Source organism: Mycteria americana, chromosome 8, assembly GCF_035582795.1.
Source record: "Mycteria americana isolate JAX WOST 10 ecotype Jacksonville Zoo and Gardens chromosome 8, USCA_MyAme_1.0, whole genome shotgun sequence".
Taxonomy (NCBI): Eukaryota; Metazoa; Chordata; class Aves; order Ciconiiformes; family Ciconiidae; genus Mycteria; species Mycteria americana.
The window spans coordinates 9,696,928-9,710,645 of NC_134372.1; the positions used below are offsets into that span (position 1 = coordinate 9,696,928).

The window sequence follows — 13,718 nt, forward strand, 5'->3', positions numbered from 1 at the left end:
TTGTATTCAAGGAAGAGCATTAGTAAAAATGGAGAAAAACAAATTAAATTCTGTAACACGGTATTAGTAAGAAGGCAGATACCAGAAACACCTATGAATAATGCATAAAGCACCTTCTGAAAGAAGCTTCTTTATGCAATGAGTTTTAAAGGTGACATGGCAAAATTTGCACAAAGATTTTAAATTTTCACAGTTGAACCTTTGGCCTTTGGTTTACACCCACTGATACTTTGAGGGCTCTTAAGCATCTCTCAATGCAGCATGAAACAGGCCCTCCTTATTTTCCATGGCATCTACAGAAGATGTGGGAGCTCTTCACAGGGAAAAAATGCTGTTTTCTCCTTCAGTGCCACTGAAAACTTTTTCAAGGTCTTCCGCTGGTCCAAGGCTGTAGTGAGAAGCACAGATCACTATGGATGGGGCAAAAGCACATTGCTGCTTCAGAGCATCCTTTCTTATTTGTAACGTGGGCAAATTCCCATTGAAACGGAGACCAGAAGCTACTGAGTCCACTGACTTCAATGGTGCAATGCCTCCTTTTTACACCAGAGAAGTATTTACCTTGCTTGCAGTCTTCTAATGGATAGGAAAGCACTGTTCAGATCTTATAGAGACAGCTGTAGGGCAATCACCATGGGATTCAGAAAAGAGTCCCTCCTTGGCCCCTGATCCTTATGTCCTAGGTGGGGTATGCAGTGGGGGACCATCTACCATTGCAAATTATTGGTCTTTGGCAAAGGGATGATACTTGACTGTGGTTTGTCTAGAGAAAATCCTTTTTTCAGGATAAGCCAGAAGACATGAGCTTACCAGTTACACCTGCACAGGGTGATTCATCATATATATTTCATATCTGCCTCAAAACGATCACCTCAATGATGACCTCAGATACTTCAGTGTTACCCAAGGAGCGTGTGAGGGGGTGCAGTGGCCCCATGAGAGCTGCAAGAGTTATCTAGTGGTGGAAAGCTTGGTTTGCCATGCTGCTGCAGTATGCTTTTCATGGGGCCCATTCTTTGTGTATTGGCATGAATTACCACTCCGTTGAGGACTGTCCATAAATCCCTGATCCCTTTCTGAGCAATCATTTTGCCAGTTGATCATCATAACAATTTATCTCTTAATTTCTTTAAAATAACCCCGCCAGGGGCATGCCCTGGTATTTGAACAAAGAATAAAGCAGGCTAGGTATTTCCTTAAGCTGGGGTCACTACATAACAGTAAGTACCAGTAGCTGAAGTTCTACAGTGCTCTGGATGTCTGTTCATTGCTACATAGAAGCAGTATCCAGGAACCACTGTTTAATTTTCTGGGGTGAAGTTATCTGAAGCTTGCTCATAGTCAGCACCACAAGCCAGTACTACACGCATTACAATCAGTAGCCAATACCTCCCTGCCTCTAAGAAAAATTACATTGGAACTTATAATAGGAAATTACAAAATGGATTACCTTTTTATTATAAACTTCTTTGTGTGTCTACCTAGAAGCAAAATAATATTAATGTCACAATAGCAAAAAGAAATCTATAACTCTAATGAATCCATCAAATGAGTTCAGAAGCAAAGACAGCAAGTTGCAAAATTTCTGTGGGCTAAGCAGGAAAGAAAGGATCTCATTCTGATTTAAGCTATGCCAATGTCTGTCAGGAGCAATTCCAGGAAACTACGGGACCACTTTACTATAAAGCAAGAGCCAACAAGATGAGCCAGACCTGCAACAAGTGCGTGAACAGGTTCTTTGCACAGGCTTCCTCCTGCTGCATCCCCACCAACTCATGCTCCCTGGTCTCCTCCTGGTGACACAGCCCTGGAGTAAGGACAGCAACCCCATAAAATGAACAGAGTGCTGTCACAGGGGCCATGGCAGATTTACCAGAAGATTAACCAGAGATACAGAAGGACACCTGCACTAGGCTAGCATTAGAAACATTAATCAATTATGTGCTTAGGGATACTTACGTTTCCAAAACAAGGACGAGAGCATCAATATGAAAAGAATGGACGCCACTATGAGACAGGCAATGAGAATGGCATAGCTGGGAAACTGGAAGGGAGAAGAGAAAAACTGAAAAGGCTTTAGAAGCATGTTTACTTCACGCAGGAGTGGGTTGCCCTAGTGGCTAAGAGCTCTGAAATATCTGCATTGGGCTGGAGTTTGCAATGCTTTTCTGAGCTTGCCTGTACAAAGTATGGAGAAGACACATCAGGTTGATCATGATAAACAACATGAATTATCTGTTAAGTATTTAATAAATCTTCTTCTGAAGCATTTGAGCCTAGATTCATCCCACTTAACATGAACTTCTTAGTACAGTGTCTAAAGTAGGAGCTTAGTCACCCTCATCCTTCCCTTAATTAGAAACGGGGAAGCGTAACAACCCTCCCAAGTTGCCTTTTGCCTGGTCACACCCCGAGGATGCTACCTCTGCTTCTCTTACAGGGGTGTCAGGGGGATGAGGTTTTTCTGAAGTGTCCAAGGCAGATGGGATGGTCACAGGCTTTGGCTCTATCCACTGGAAAGATGAATAGATGGTTCCTGAGCTTCTAAACAAAAGTTCAAGCTACTGTTTGCAAACGCTGTCCCTTTAGTATGAATACATTGAAAATCACTAGCGTGTCCTGCTGTCCTTCTGGCTTCCAGTTAAACACTCTTGAAACTTAGAGGAAGTTTTACCTTATCTCCGTTATCATCATGTTTCTCAGCCTTGTCATCTGAACTCACTGAAATCCCTGAAAATAAAAAAGATTGAAATTATTACTGGCACAGTCACCTGAAGGAGTGAGGGCCACTGTGGTTTTCACTGCTTTAGTCAAGGAGTAATGAACTCTCAGGGAATGAGGAGGGCAAAATCTGGCCCTGAGTAGGAGAAATAAAGCACCTTGCAACCAAAATGGAACAATCTGTTTCCGCCACAAATGGTATGTTAGGCAGTCATTGGGAAATGTCAGCCTCTATCAAGGAAAGAGAAGGCTTCCCAGGGACAGCCCATGAAGCAAGACAGTAGAAACTTGTCTGCTGTGAAGGAGTTTTCACTTCTATAAGCATGACAAGATGTTCTAGAGAGCTGAGCTAGTAAACAAGGCACAAGTCTAAGTGGAGGAACTGCCTCAGTTTAATTGTGGTCAGACTTATGTGTGATTGTAGTTTCTGAAAGCTGCATTAGTGCTGAAAACCACAGGAAACATCTTTATGTTCAGATAACTTACCACAGATTTAAGAAAGCTCTATGAAGATGATGCATTTTGTTTCTATCCAGGAATATTAAGAATAATTCAGTTCTAGTTTTCTAAGCTTTGGAAATAGGGATGAACTAATTGAATGCTCGAGAAATCTTGCTGCAAACTTTTCTGCTGTATCCTATGATCCTACTCTCTTACTTTTGCTAGTGAATTTAAAATCACAAAAAGTTAATCTAGGCTTAGGCTTTGGCTCATCATGACCTCATGTTACAAAGTATTGAAGTATTTAAGTATTTGGAGTACTTGATCTGTCACAGGAAGCACCCAATATTTAGCAGCATCTTAAAAACAGAGTCACTCAGCTTAGTGAACCAAAACCTCAGTTTACATCCTATGACAGCAAAGCTCCTATGCCTTAGGTCATGCCCTAATGTACAGAAAGACTGTGATAAGTAGTGCTTTCAAAGGTTTGACAAGAGAACAACCATGGAGCTTCCATCTGAGCAAAATGTACCAGGGACCAGATGAGTCATTTGTCAAGGCATGTATATGTAACACGCTTGCAGTGCCCAAGACCGCAGCCAAAGGAAACTATATGCATGAGACACCCAGAGTGTCACATGGTGATGGGGGTGATCAGATGGTCACAAATAATCCCACTAGAAAAAGAATGCTTTTTTTCTTTTTTTTTAACTTTTCAGAGTATATTATTCAGTGAATAACTTAATCTCCCCCAGATTTCTCAGTTCTGATCAGCTCTCTCTGAGAGCTGAGTTGATTTGTCTCCATGTACCAAATAATGTGCTTGCATTTTATCAAAGACATGCACAGGGCACAGGTAGCTCATATGCATGCAACTATAGCTAGAAATTTGCACTGGAGTAGGAAAGAGATTATAGCTAATAAGCATTACAGCTAGACAAATATAGGTAATAAAACCCTAGTGAGCGCTAAAAATCCCAAGGATACGTGAACATTGCATTTTGCCATACACCTGTTTTATGACACCCCTCTCTCCCTCTCTCAGAAGAGAAGAGAACTGTAGTTCAGCAGAACTACCCCCAAATACACAAGAAGTGCATATCTCACTCTGACATGCACGTCCCACGAGTCAAAATTAAACTTTCTGTCTGCATGCTGCAGCCTGGCTGATGGGAGCAACTATTGTTGCTTACTTTCCATACCTGAAGGAACAAGGGTTCTGTTCAGGGTCTGAAGTATGGTTGGCGCTGGCAGGGTTGTTCCTGGGGGAAAGCAGGCAAAGACAGAGGGGAAACTAAATCAGAGCCTGGTCGGCGGGAACCAACAACCCCAGCTAATCCAACCTTTCTGGCAAGAATTGCGCTTGGAGATGGAGGGCTCTCTCAACCATGGGTTTCTCTCCCAGCCACTGTGCTCACATCAATACAGAGTTCAGCAACAAATTAGCCTTCCCTTACTTTACAATAAGGCTGGTCCAACGGCTGCATCCATTTAGTGCATTATTTCATAGAGTAAAAGGAGACTGAGTCAAGAACTTAACTTGGCTTATGGCACTTACTGGACAGTGCACAATTATGCTGCAGCATTTTCACACATTATGACAGTTTGGCTCTCGGAAATAGCATGACACTAGTTTTTGCATGGGTGGGAGTGTGACTCACATAAGCACGGTACATTTTCTGCTGTTATTGCTTTTGTGGTGGCTCTTTCTAGCCCACAGTCACAACTTATGTTGCCCCCAGAATCCCAGAGGTAAGACCCTTTGCAAAACTTCCTATTTACAATGGCAGAATATAGGCATTGTCCAGAACTATACCCGAAGGACGACAAGTGAGACGGGGGTGAGAAACCCTCACAAATGCTCAAGAGACCAGTTTAGTCTATTTTGTGAGCCCTCCCAGGGGCATTAAGGAACAGTTTCCTAAACTCTGTTTCTGCTGTAAGTCTCTAGGTCTAGCAAAGACGACCTGCAAAAATCTAAATACTGTGTTTTTAAGAATGAAGAGATTCTTTGCATTAGTTGACTCTCTTAGCCAAATTCCTGAATCCATGTCATCCTTGAATTTTAGCTTTCCTTTTTTTAAGTCCTCATTTGAGGGCATCTGGTGGGCAGACTATCACACCTGAATAACTTGAGCCATTCTACCCCTAGACTTGACTGAGAGACAGAAAGTGCAAACTTCATGTAAGTTTGTTCACTTCTCAGATATGGTATGATTTTGTATACCAGTTCCTTTTCTCTTGAAGGAATGACTGATAGTTGTGGTAATTGCCTGCTGCTTTCCATCATGACCAAGGACACATGTTGAGCACTGGAGAGCTGAGCCTGCCGCCACATCTGGCTGAATCTATTCAGTGAGGTTCAAAGCTCACAACACTCAGGGAGGATTTAAAATTGAAAGCTCAACGAACTCACAGTGATGACAAATCAGGTATCTGAGAATTCAGCTTGGATGGTGACAAAAACCAGTTCTTAACTTCTCTCAGACCTGAGATACCCAACAGTAGTGGGTGACTCAACATCTACTTCCCTTGGAGGCTTAAAAACATGTTTTTCTCAGCTGTTGTTACATCCTGATTTCAAACAATTTCTGTGTGGACCCCACATACCTCTTACTTCCAGATGCAATGCATAGCTATCAGTACATATTTGGTACACTCTTAAGAATAGTCAATACTTTTGTTTATGGCAACCTCTTCATTTCTCTGAACATGCAACTTCTGACCTTGCAACATTATCCTACTCACCTGCAGTTGGCACGTCTTCCACCATGACAGAAGTGTGAGCACTTTTAGTTCCCTCTGCGGTCGGAAGTGTACTTGGGAATTCAGTAGTCACTGAAACAAAGTAAAAAGTAATGCTTATAAAGATCACCAATTAGGAGGGTCTTCATGTGGCATTCAAAATTGCTTGCACAGTTCTGCATCTGCAACTAAGAGGTGAAAATCTGCACCTCAGTTTTCATGAGTTAGGATGGTAGGATGAGAATAGGTCACTCTGATCAACTAAATATTAATAATAACAGGAGCCTTCATATGGGATGACAATGTAAGTACTCAATTTTAAGCGTGTTTTGAATTCTCACTGACTTTATTGCTCAAGCAGAACGTGCTCTAAACTAGCCTTTTCAGCAGACTATTTCAATTGTGTTTCCCAAATCAAGAAAAAAGTCAGTGCATAGTTGAGTGAATGTCTCTTATTCCATCCCAGCTGCAGAACTTTGTATTTATTTCTGTTGTACTTCATGAGGTTTCTGTCACATTATTTCTCCAGCCTGTTAAAACTCTTCTGAATGCAAGCCTGACCCTCTGCTATCTTGGCCATTCACCCCAGTTTGTCATCATCCACAACATTTGACCTGTGTTTCCTTAAAGCTACGGAGACATACCTATAGGCATCTCAGAGACAACTTCCCAGATACAAATATAAGTATCTGGAGAGTCTCAATGATGCCAGAGTAAAACTAACACAGACCATCTCTGCTACACAGAAAAAGGAAAGGACTGGTGCTGGTTACCCTTTGTACCTCCAGGAAGACAGACAGACTCTGCTGAGCAGAACACATCATCATCTTCAGTCCTCATGTCAGCTGCTTGGAAACCTGTTGGAAAATCTGGGAGAGGACTGGTTGTGACCGTAGTTGCTGGAAAAGTATCATTTGCTGTCACAGCAAATGTTGGGAGAGCAATGGTCTCCAGTGTAATTACTGCTGGAGACTCGGTGGTTGCAGTTGTTGCTTCAGGGACAGTGGTTGTCAAGAGGACACTAGTCTCTGCTGCTGCTTGATGATCGGTGGTTGCAGTTGTTGCTTCGGGGACAGTGGTTGTCAGGAGGACACTAGTCTCTGCTGCTGCTTGATGATCGGTGGTTGCAGTTGTTGCTTCAGGGACAGTGGTTGTCAAGAGGACACTAGTCTCTGCTGCTGCTTGATGATCGGTGGTTGCAGTTGTTGCTTCAGGGACAGTGGTTGTCAAGAGGACACTAGTCTCTGCTGCTGCTTGATGATCGGTGGTTGCAGTTGTTGCTTCAGGGACAGTGGTTGTCAGGAGGACAGCAGTCTCTGCTGTTGTTTGATGATCAGAGGTTGCCTGGGGAGCAAAAGTTGTTTTTCTAAAATGTTTGGGGGAAACGGGGGCCCTTCTCGTGGTGGTTGTCATCACTGGAGGGGCTGTCCGGAAAAAACATAGCCAAGAGAAAAGCTAGATCAGAGCATTCACAACTTACCCTGAGGAAAGCCAACCCAGAAATGAATGAAAATTATCTAGCTGCCAAAATACTGAGAATGAAGGTGGGAGAGTCGCTATTTAAAAAGGTTGTTTAATTAGCAGGAAACATGCGCCAGCTACAGCAATTCCCAGATTTACAGATTTGCCTTTTTTTTTTTTTCTTTTGGTAGGTCTCAAACACCCCCTCCTTGACCCTCTTACAGAAATGGAAGGGCCAGAACCTTGCATGGTAGAACACAAAACCTGCAAATTTTGTGATTTTGCTTTTCAATGTCTTCATAAAAATAAAATAAATAAAATAGCTCGATTTTCAGCTACAAGGTTCTTGCTAACCTTTTCAGCTGGTCCTTTTTTTATGAACTCTGTTGTGCTCAAACTCAGGGATAGATGTGGGATTGCAGCATTTTTCCCCCACTCTCTTGTTATATCACTTACAACAGGCGTACAAGAGTGCGGTGTACATCAGCACCAATTGCACTCCTGAACACCCTGTAAAAGTCAGAAAAAAAATTGTCTTTCTGCCGTGCGGAGGGTGGGTACCATCTTTTTTTCTGTGCTTTGCAATGCTTTTCAGCCTCTTCTTGACTTTGTAAGACCCTTACTTTATCCTGCAGCTCAGCAAAATAATAGGAAGGGGAAAAAGTCCTTCAAGACTCTGAGACAAAATTTCTAAACACGTGGGTCTCTTTATGCCATGAACCAAACGAAAGCCTTTTTGGTGTTGGGGTGAACCCCAGATGAAAACCTGAATTTCATTCCAAGGGCTCTTCAAATGATAAATCCCTTTTTTAATTCCATCATCTTTTAGAACGTCAAATATAGCTACACAATGAGAAATTAAATATTTCATTTGAAAGGCAAAAAAAGGGTGAAAGTTACTATTTTCTCATCAAAACTGCTCATTGAATGTGATTCAAATTGGCAACTGGTTGCAGACCTCCCTTGAAAACTACATAATTTAGGAAAAACACTTTTTGCCAAAACAAACAAACAAACAAGAAAAGCACATGTAGACTCCAATTTTAAACTCCTATCCAGTGAGAGGTTTCTCCCAGCTGGCTGCATCACGAAGGTCCCCAAACTCACCTCTGACCACCTCCAGCCGCATGTTCTGTTTGATGTCATTGAACCAGCCCGGGATCTCCACACGGCAGCAGTATGTACCTGCATCTTCTGCCTTCACTTTCCCAATCGTGAGAGACACATCTCCATAGGAAATATAGCCCCGGAGACTGTATCTCTGAGATTTTCTGAACGTCACCCTATTCCCAGTGGTGTGCAAAATTTTGTTTTTGCATTTTGAATTTGGGCACGGACCTCTGCCCCAGCACATATCTGAGATGTCCTTATGTCGTGCCACCTGGTAGAAGCAAGGCAACTGAACAGGTTGCCCTATTACTCCTCTAACAACAGCTTCGGATGCGGTGTGCGCTGTCAAGGAAGAACAAGGAAAGATGAGTGTTGGCAGTCTCTGATGAGTGGCTCTACCTATGAGGCGGGAAAAGAAACACTCCTGCCTGCAGGCAGGCCACAGTTACTGATCCCTCAAGATTTCCCCTGGAGCCTGTGGCAGCGAATGGCCCAGGGCACTACAGGCAACAGCCAGGAGCCCGCAGACATTGGCTTGCTGCTGGAGGGCTCCATGCTCTGGCCCTGTCCAGCTCCTGCAGGGCTGCGCACGAAATACATCATTCCCATCAAACGTGGTGAGCGAAGCCGAGGTCTGTCGCTGGCAGACTAGACCTGTGCAAATGGAATTTGGGCACTCTGCTCCCATCCCATCTCCTCTCCTAAGAGACTGTTTGAAAGTCGTTCAGAAACCTGGTGTTAAATACATCTGGTTTTCTCAGTCCACCATCATCTCCTTCAAAAAGGAAATGCTGTCATAGTTGCCTTTCACTGTCAGTCTCAATAGCAGGGTCCAAAATACCTATTCATGTGTGAAATTAGGGACTAATTAAGCTGGCAGAGCAGTGGGATCTGTCAATGGGAACCCATTCTCAGAAAGCACACTGCTTTTTCTGTTTCTGAGCAAGCACTGCCAACTATCCCACTTACCTTGCAGAGCACTGTGTACATAGAAGCTTTAACTGCTAGTGTTATACTGATGTTAAAAAGAGCATATGCATGCTTTCCTTGTGCTCTTACTCTTAATGACCAGCTTTACTTGGTGTTTACAGCCAATACTCACCTTAGCATCTGGTTTGAATCTTTGCTACTATATATTGTTCCCTCTTAACTGTCTATGCAGTTCCCAGATTGCCCTAAAAGGGATTTCTTCTTCATGAAAGGCACTATACAAAAAAGATTCTCATACAGGAACAAATCTTTTCTGGTTTACATTCATCTAGTCTGTGTCGGTCCACCTACCTTGTTGCCTTTTTCCCCCCATGTTATCGTTTACATATGGTGGAGCAGGAACTGAGGGACCTGGGGAGCATCCAGATCTGGTCCTCTGCTGCAGCAAGAGGATCATCCCGCAGATCTGATGTCTCATGGCCAGCTTGCTTACCCCAAAGAGGACTTACAACAGTTGCTGCTATTATCACCAGCTTTGGCCCTGCTTTGCCAAACATTTCTATTTTGCCAGCTGTTTGAATGCCTTTTCTTTTTGGCATGACTCCCAGATAGCAAACAGATGCTTCCAACTGTGTCCATGTCTCTTTTGTTTTGTCTTTAATGGACTAGTCCCCAGGTGAGGTTTTAGTCTGTGGCAGACTGCCTCATGACTTGTTATTGGGATGACATTTCGGCTTCATTATTGCTTATCCCATTGGCAAGATAAGCCAACTCGTTCAGGTTTCCACAGCTCCAAAAGCTAGAAGAGTAGAGGCAGACAAAACAACATGCAATATGGTGTGAAGGGCAGAAGCTTTTGCAGTGAAATGAAGGTAGGATGTGCCAAAAAATGAATTCCTGAATACAGGATAAGGCTTTGCAAGATGGCTGCTTGTTTTAGTCCTTGGAAAGGGTAGGTTCATTTGCCTTGTTACAGCAAAACAAACAGAGAAAACAGCCTCTTCCTGTGACAACAGAACAAAACAGTTCATCCAGTTGACCTTGAAAGTATCCCTAGGGGAGCAGGGGGCTAGTCACTGAGCAGGTTAACACATATTTTCAAGTCACCCCAACAAAGATGTGTGCAAAACCAAGACCAGCTTGAACTGTTCCTGGAGTTAAGGTCACTGCTGCTCGAGCAGAAATGGGCTCATCTTCTGTTCTTATTTCATCCCAGTCCTGCACAGCACAAAAGCAGCTTCACTAAGCAACCCTTTAACAAATGAAAATTTGCCTGCTCTTCTCTTCGAAAGAAGCAGAGCCCTGAACTTAGTAAATAAATAAATAAATAAAAAGAAGAAGAGGGAAGACACAAGGCACCAGAGTGTCTCCAGTGCAGTTTCCCACCAGTTTTGGTGCTAGAAAGTTACAGGTTTTGCAGTTTCAAATCCTCTTTTAACTTATGTGGAGCTAATGTTGCTAACATCTGCCTGCACTGCAGGTTGGTATGGAAAGCTTCAATACCACAACAGGCTCGATTCAACAGTATGAACCTCTGCAAGGACTAAATAACTTCCTTCTCAGTTGCAGCCTCTTCCACAGACACATTTTCCAAAACAAATAGTAAATAGAACTGAATGAACATGTCTTTGAAATTAAGAGGTTCCTGAGACTGTTATATTGTGACACCCTAGTCTTACTGTGAGAGGAATCCTACCCTTGCCCGTGGCGGTGGCCCTCCTAGGCATCCACGTTTGACCCAAGGCACCCTGAGCATCAGCTATGCCTGGGTAGTCCCACTGAAGTCAGTGAGGTTTGCCATTCGGAGTCCTTAATCCAAGTGAGAGAGAAATGGACTCCAGATGTTTAGTGTATCTTCCAAAATAGAAAGGGGTATTCATGATTGTTCAGATCATACAGATATACACATATTCATATATAGTCTCTCTTGAACCAACCCTCAGTGACAGTTGGCATTAAGCAGTAAATCCAATAGTTGCTGTTGTAGTGGTCTTCTCTCCCTACAACTGGTCATTGGGTGCACAAAGACATACATCCTCCAGCCAAGACAGCTGGTTGAAAAAGAATTTTTTTTCTTGATCTATTTCTGGAATAATTTTCCTTCTTTGTAGAAGATACTTGGCATCTTTTCCCTATCAACCCTATTTTTTTTTATTTCTTCTTGAAGCTTCTGTACGGATGAAATTGCAGAGAAAATGACTGATAAACAGAAAAGAAGCATTTAACTGCCCACTCTGCTGGTTTTCTGAGTCTCAAGACTACTTGTTCTCACCACTGAGCTGAGTTAAAGAGAAGGCAACAAAAAGCCATTCTCACCCTCAGTAGCTCTGCATATAAGAAAGTTTTTGAAATAAGACCGAATGGAGGCAAGTACTTCCAATTTATTTTGAGGCTGGAGATATGGCAAGGAAAGAGCCCTCCTGTTTCTTCTGCTGAGACTGGCAAAAGGCAAAAAAGATTATGGAATTCCCTGGGCTACAACAAAGTGCCAGCAAAGCTCCACCTGCACAGCAGTCACCGTGGAGGTTGTGTTACCCTGCCTCAAAGGCGCACGGATCCCCTCTCGCCCCTCAGTGTATCCCTCTGCTGACCAAACTTTTCCACTACTTTTCAGATCCATTTAAGAACACGGCAATTGCTGTAGATGTTATATGTAATATTTCATCCTGGCAGAGGTTAGCCAGTTAATATTTAGTCATCTGAGACAGAATTTCCCGAAATGCCTGAGTGATTTAAAAGCACAACTCCCATTAGGAGCTCATGCCCCACTGAAAGTGGGTGAACTCACATTCCTGAGCCACCTCAGGCAATTTGGAAACTGCTTTGCTGATGCCTAAATGCACATGCAGAAATGTAGCCGATACCAACCATGCTTGCAAGACCCAGCCTCCCAAGTTACTCTTCTTTGACTTCTATCTTTTTTAGGATTCAGATTTTAGATGGGTGAACTGAACACTTGGGAGTAAAAGGAGAGGAGTCTCCAGCCGTGCTTTTCCATACTCAGTTCATAGCAGCAGACAGCCCTCAGAGTTTCAGAAAATCCTTTCTTTATCATGCATATACATTCATTACTCTGTCAATATTTCAATTCCCTACCTTGGGCTGTGTCAGCATTGTAGTGTGGTGGAGAGACAGATGAAGAAGCAAAGCCAGCAGTACACATTTAACAGTAGTAAAGAAATTAGATAATTTGCGGGACGGGGGAACTAACCAACCCTATACACAAAGGAAACCACAGACATTTTTAAAAAGAAAAAGAAAAAAAAAATTCTCAATCAGTATTAACTCAATAAGTTAAGAAAACTTTTGAAGTTCCATATACAATTATGACCTTTTTCACCATTTTGTTTTCACAAAACAAGTGTCACTGTTTTTAATTTTACAAAATTTTTGTTTCCTGAGCAAGCACACAAAAAGCAGGTGAAGACTCACCTATAAAGATCTGTATCACAATCCAGTGAAACAGCACAAAATGGGACATTTTAGCTGTCGGAGACTCCAGGGCAGCGAGTGGAAGGAGAGAAAACTAGATCTTGTACTTTGCAGAGATGCTGAGTGAGCCCCACTGAAGTCTCATTTCTCCATTTCCAGATTTTATGTACCGCAACTGCTTCTTTCCTATGCTTCCGGATAGAAGTTGGTCAAAAGAGGTGATTCTCCTGCTGTATTTAGCAATGGTGCAGCCTCACTTTCAGTATTGTGTGCAGTTCTGGGCCCCACAATTTAAGAAGGATGTTAAGGTCCTTGAATGCATCCAGAGGAGGGCAACAAAGCTGGTGAAAGGGCTGGAAGGTATGTCCTATGAGGAGCGGCTGAGGACTCTGCGTTTGTCCAGTTTGGAGAAAAGGAGGCTGAGGGGCGACCTCATCGCTCTCCACAGCGTCCTCAGGAGGGGACGTGGAGAGGGAGGTGCTGAGCTCTTCTCCCTACCTCGTATCCAGTGATAGGACACATGGGAATGGTTCAAAGCTGTGCCAGGGAGGTTTAGACTGGACATTGGGAAGCATTTCTTTACCGAGAGGGTGGTCAAACACTGGAACAGGCTTCCTAGAGAGGTGGTCAATGCCCCAAGCCCGTCAGTGTTTAAGAGGCATTTGGACAATGGTGAGCAGTTGTGAGTGGTGGTGAGCGGTGGTATCACTTGGGGTATTTTCCTGGGTTTTGTTCCTCTCTCTCTCTCGTTGTTTTCCTTCTCATTACAATTTTATTATTATTATTATTATTATTATTGTTTTGTTCCAATTATTAAACTGTTCTTATCTCAACCCACAAGTTTTCTTACTTTTGCTCTTCCGATTCTCTCCCCCGTC

The 13,718-nt window shown here is 43.0% G+C and overlaps 1 protein-coding gene across 1 annotated transcript; it reads right to left on the reverse strand.

The window, feature by feature from the left end:
- Positions 1 to 315: 315 nt before the first annotated feature.
- On the reverse strand, positions 316 to 12,985 carry LOC142413448 (uncharacterized). The gene is made up of 10 exons (XM_075509597.1): positions 12,841 to 12,985; positions 8,476 to 8,820; positions 7,216 to 7,331; positions 6,690 to 6,933; positions 5,911 to 6,000; positions 4,365 to 4,424; positions 2,675 to 2,730; positions 1,956 to 2,044; positions 1,451 to 1,477; positions 316 to 388 (listed from the first exon to the last, which is right to left on the reverse strand). Exons 1-10 carry the CDS (start codon positions 12,887 to 12,889, stop codon positions 316 to 318), a joined length of 1,149 nt encoding a protein of 382 aa, XP_075365712.1. The 5' UTR covers positions 12,890 to 12,985.
- Between the last annotated feature and the right edge of the window lie 733 nt (positions 12,986 to 13,718).

Bases quoted from the DNA above. Each gene is read 5' to 3' on its own strand.
- LOC142413448 (XM_075509597.1), bottom strand. From the start codon at position 12,889: ATGTCCCATTTTGTGCTGTTTCACTGGATTGTGATACAGATCTTTATA. The intron at 7,332-8,475 runs GTGAGTTTGGGG...TTTTCCGGACAG, and splicing joins GCGGCTGGAGGTGGTCAGAG to CCCCTCCAGTGATGACAACC. The intron at 2,045-2,674 runs GTAAAACTTCCT...TCTCCCTTCCAG, and splicing joins ATGATGATAACGGAGATAAG to TTTCCCAGCTATGCCATTCT.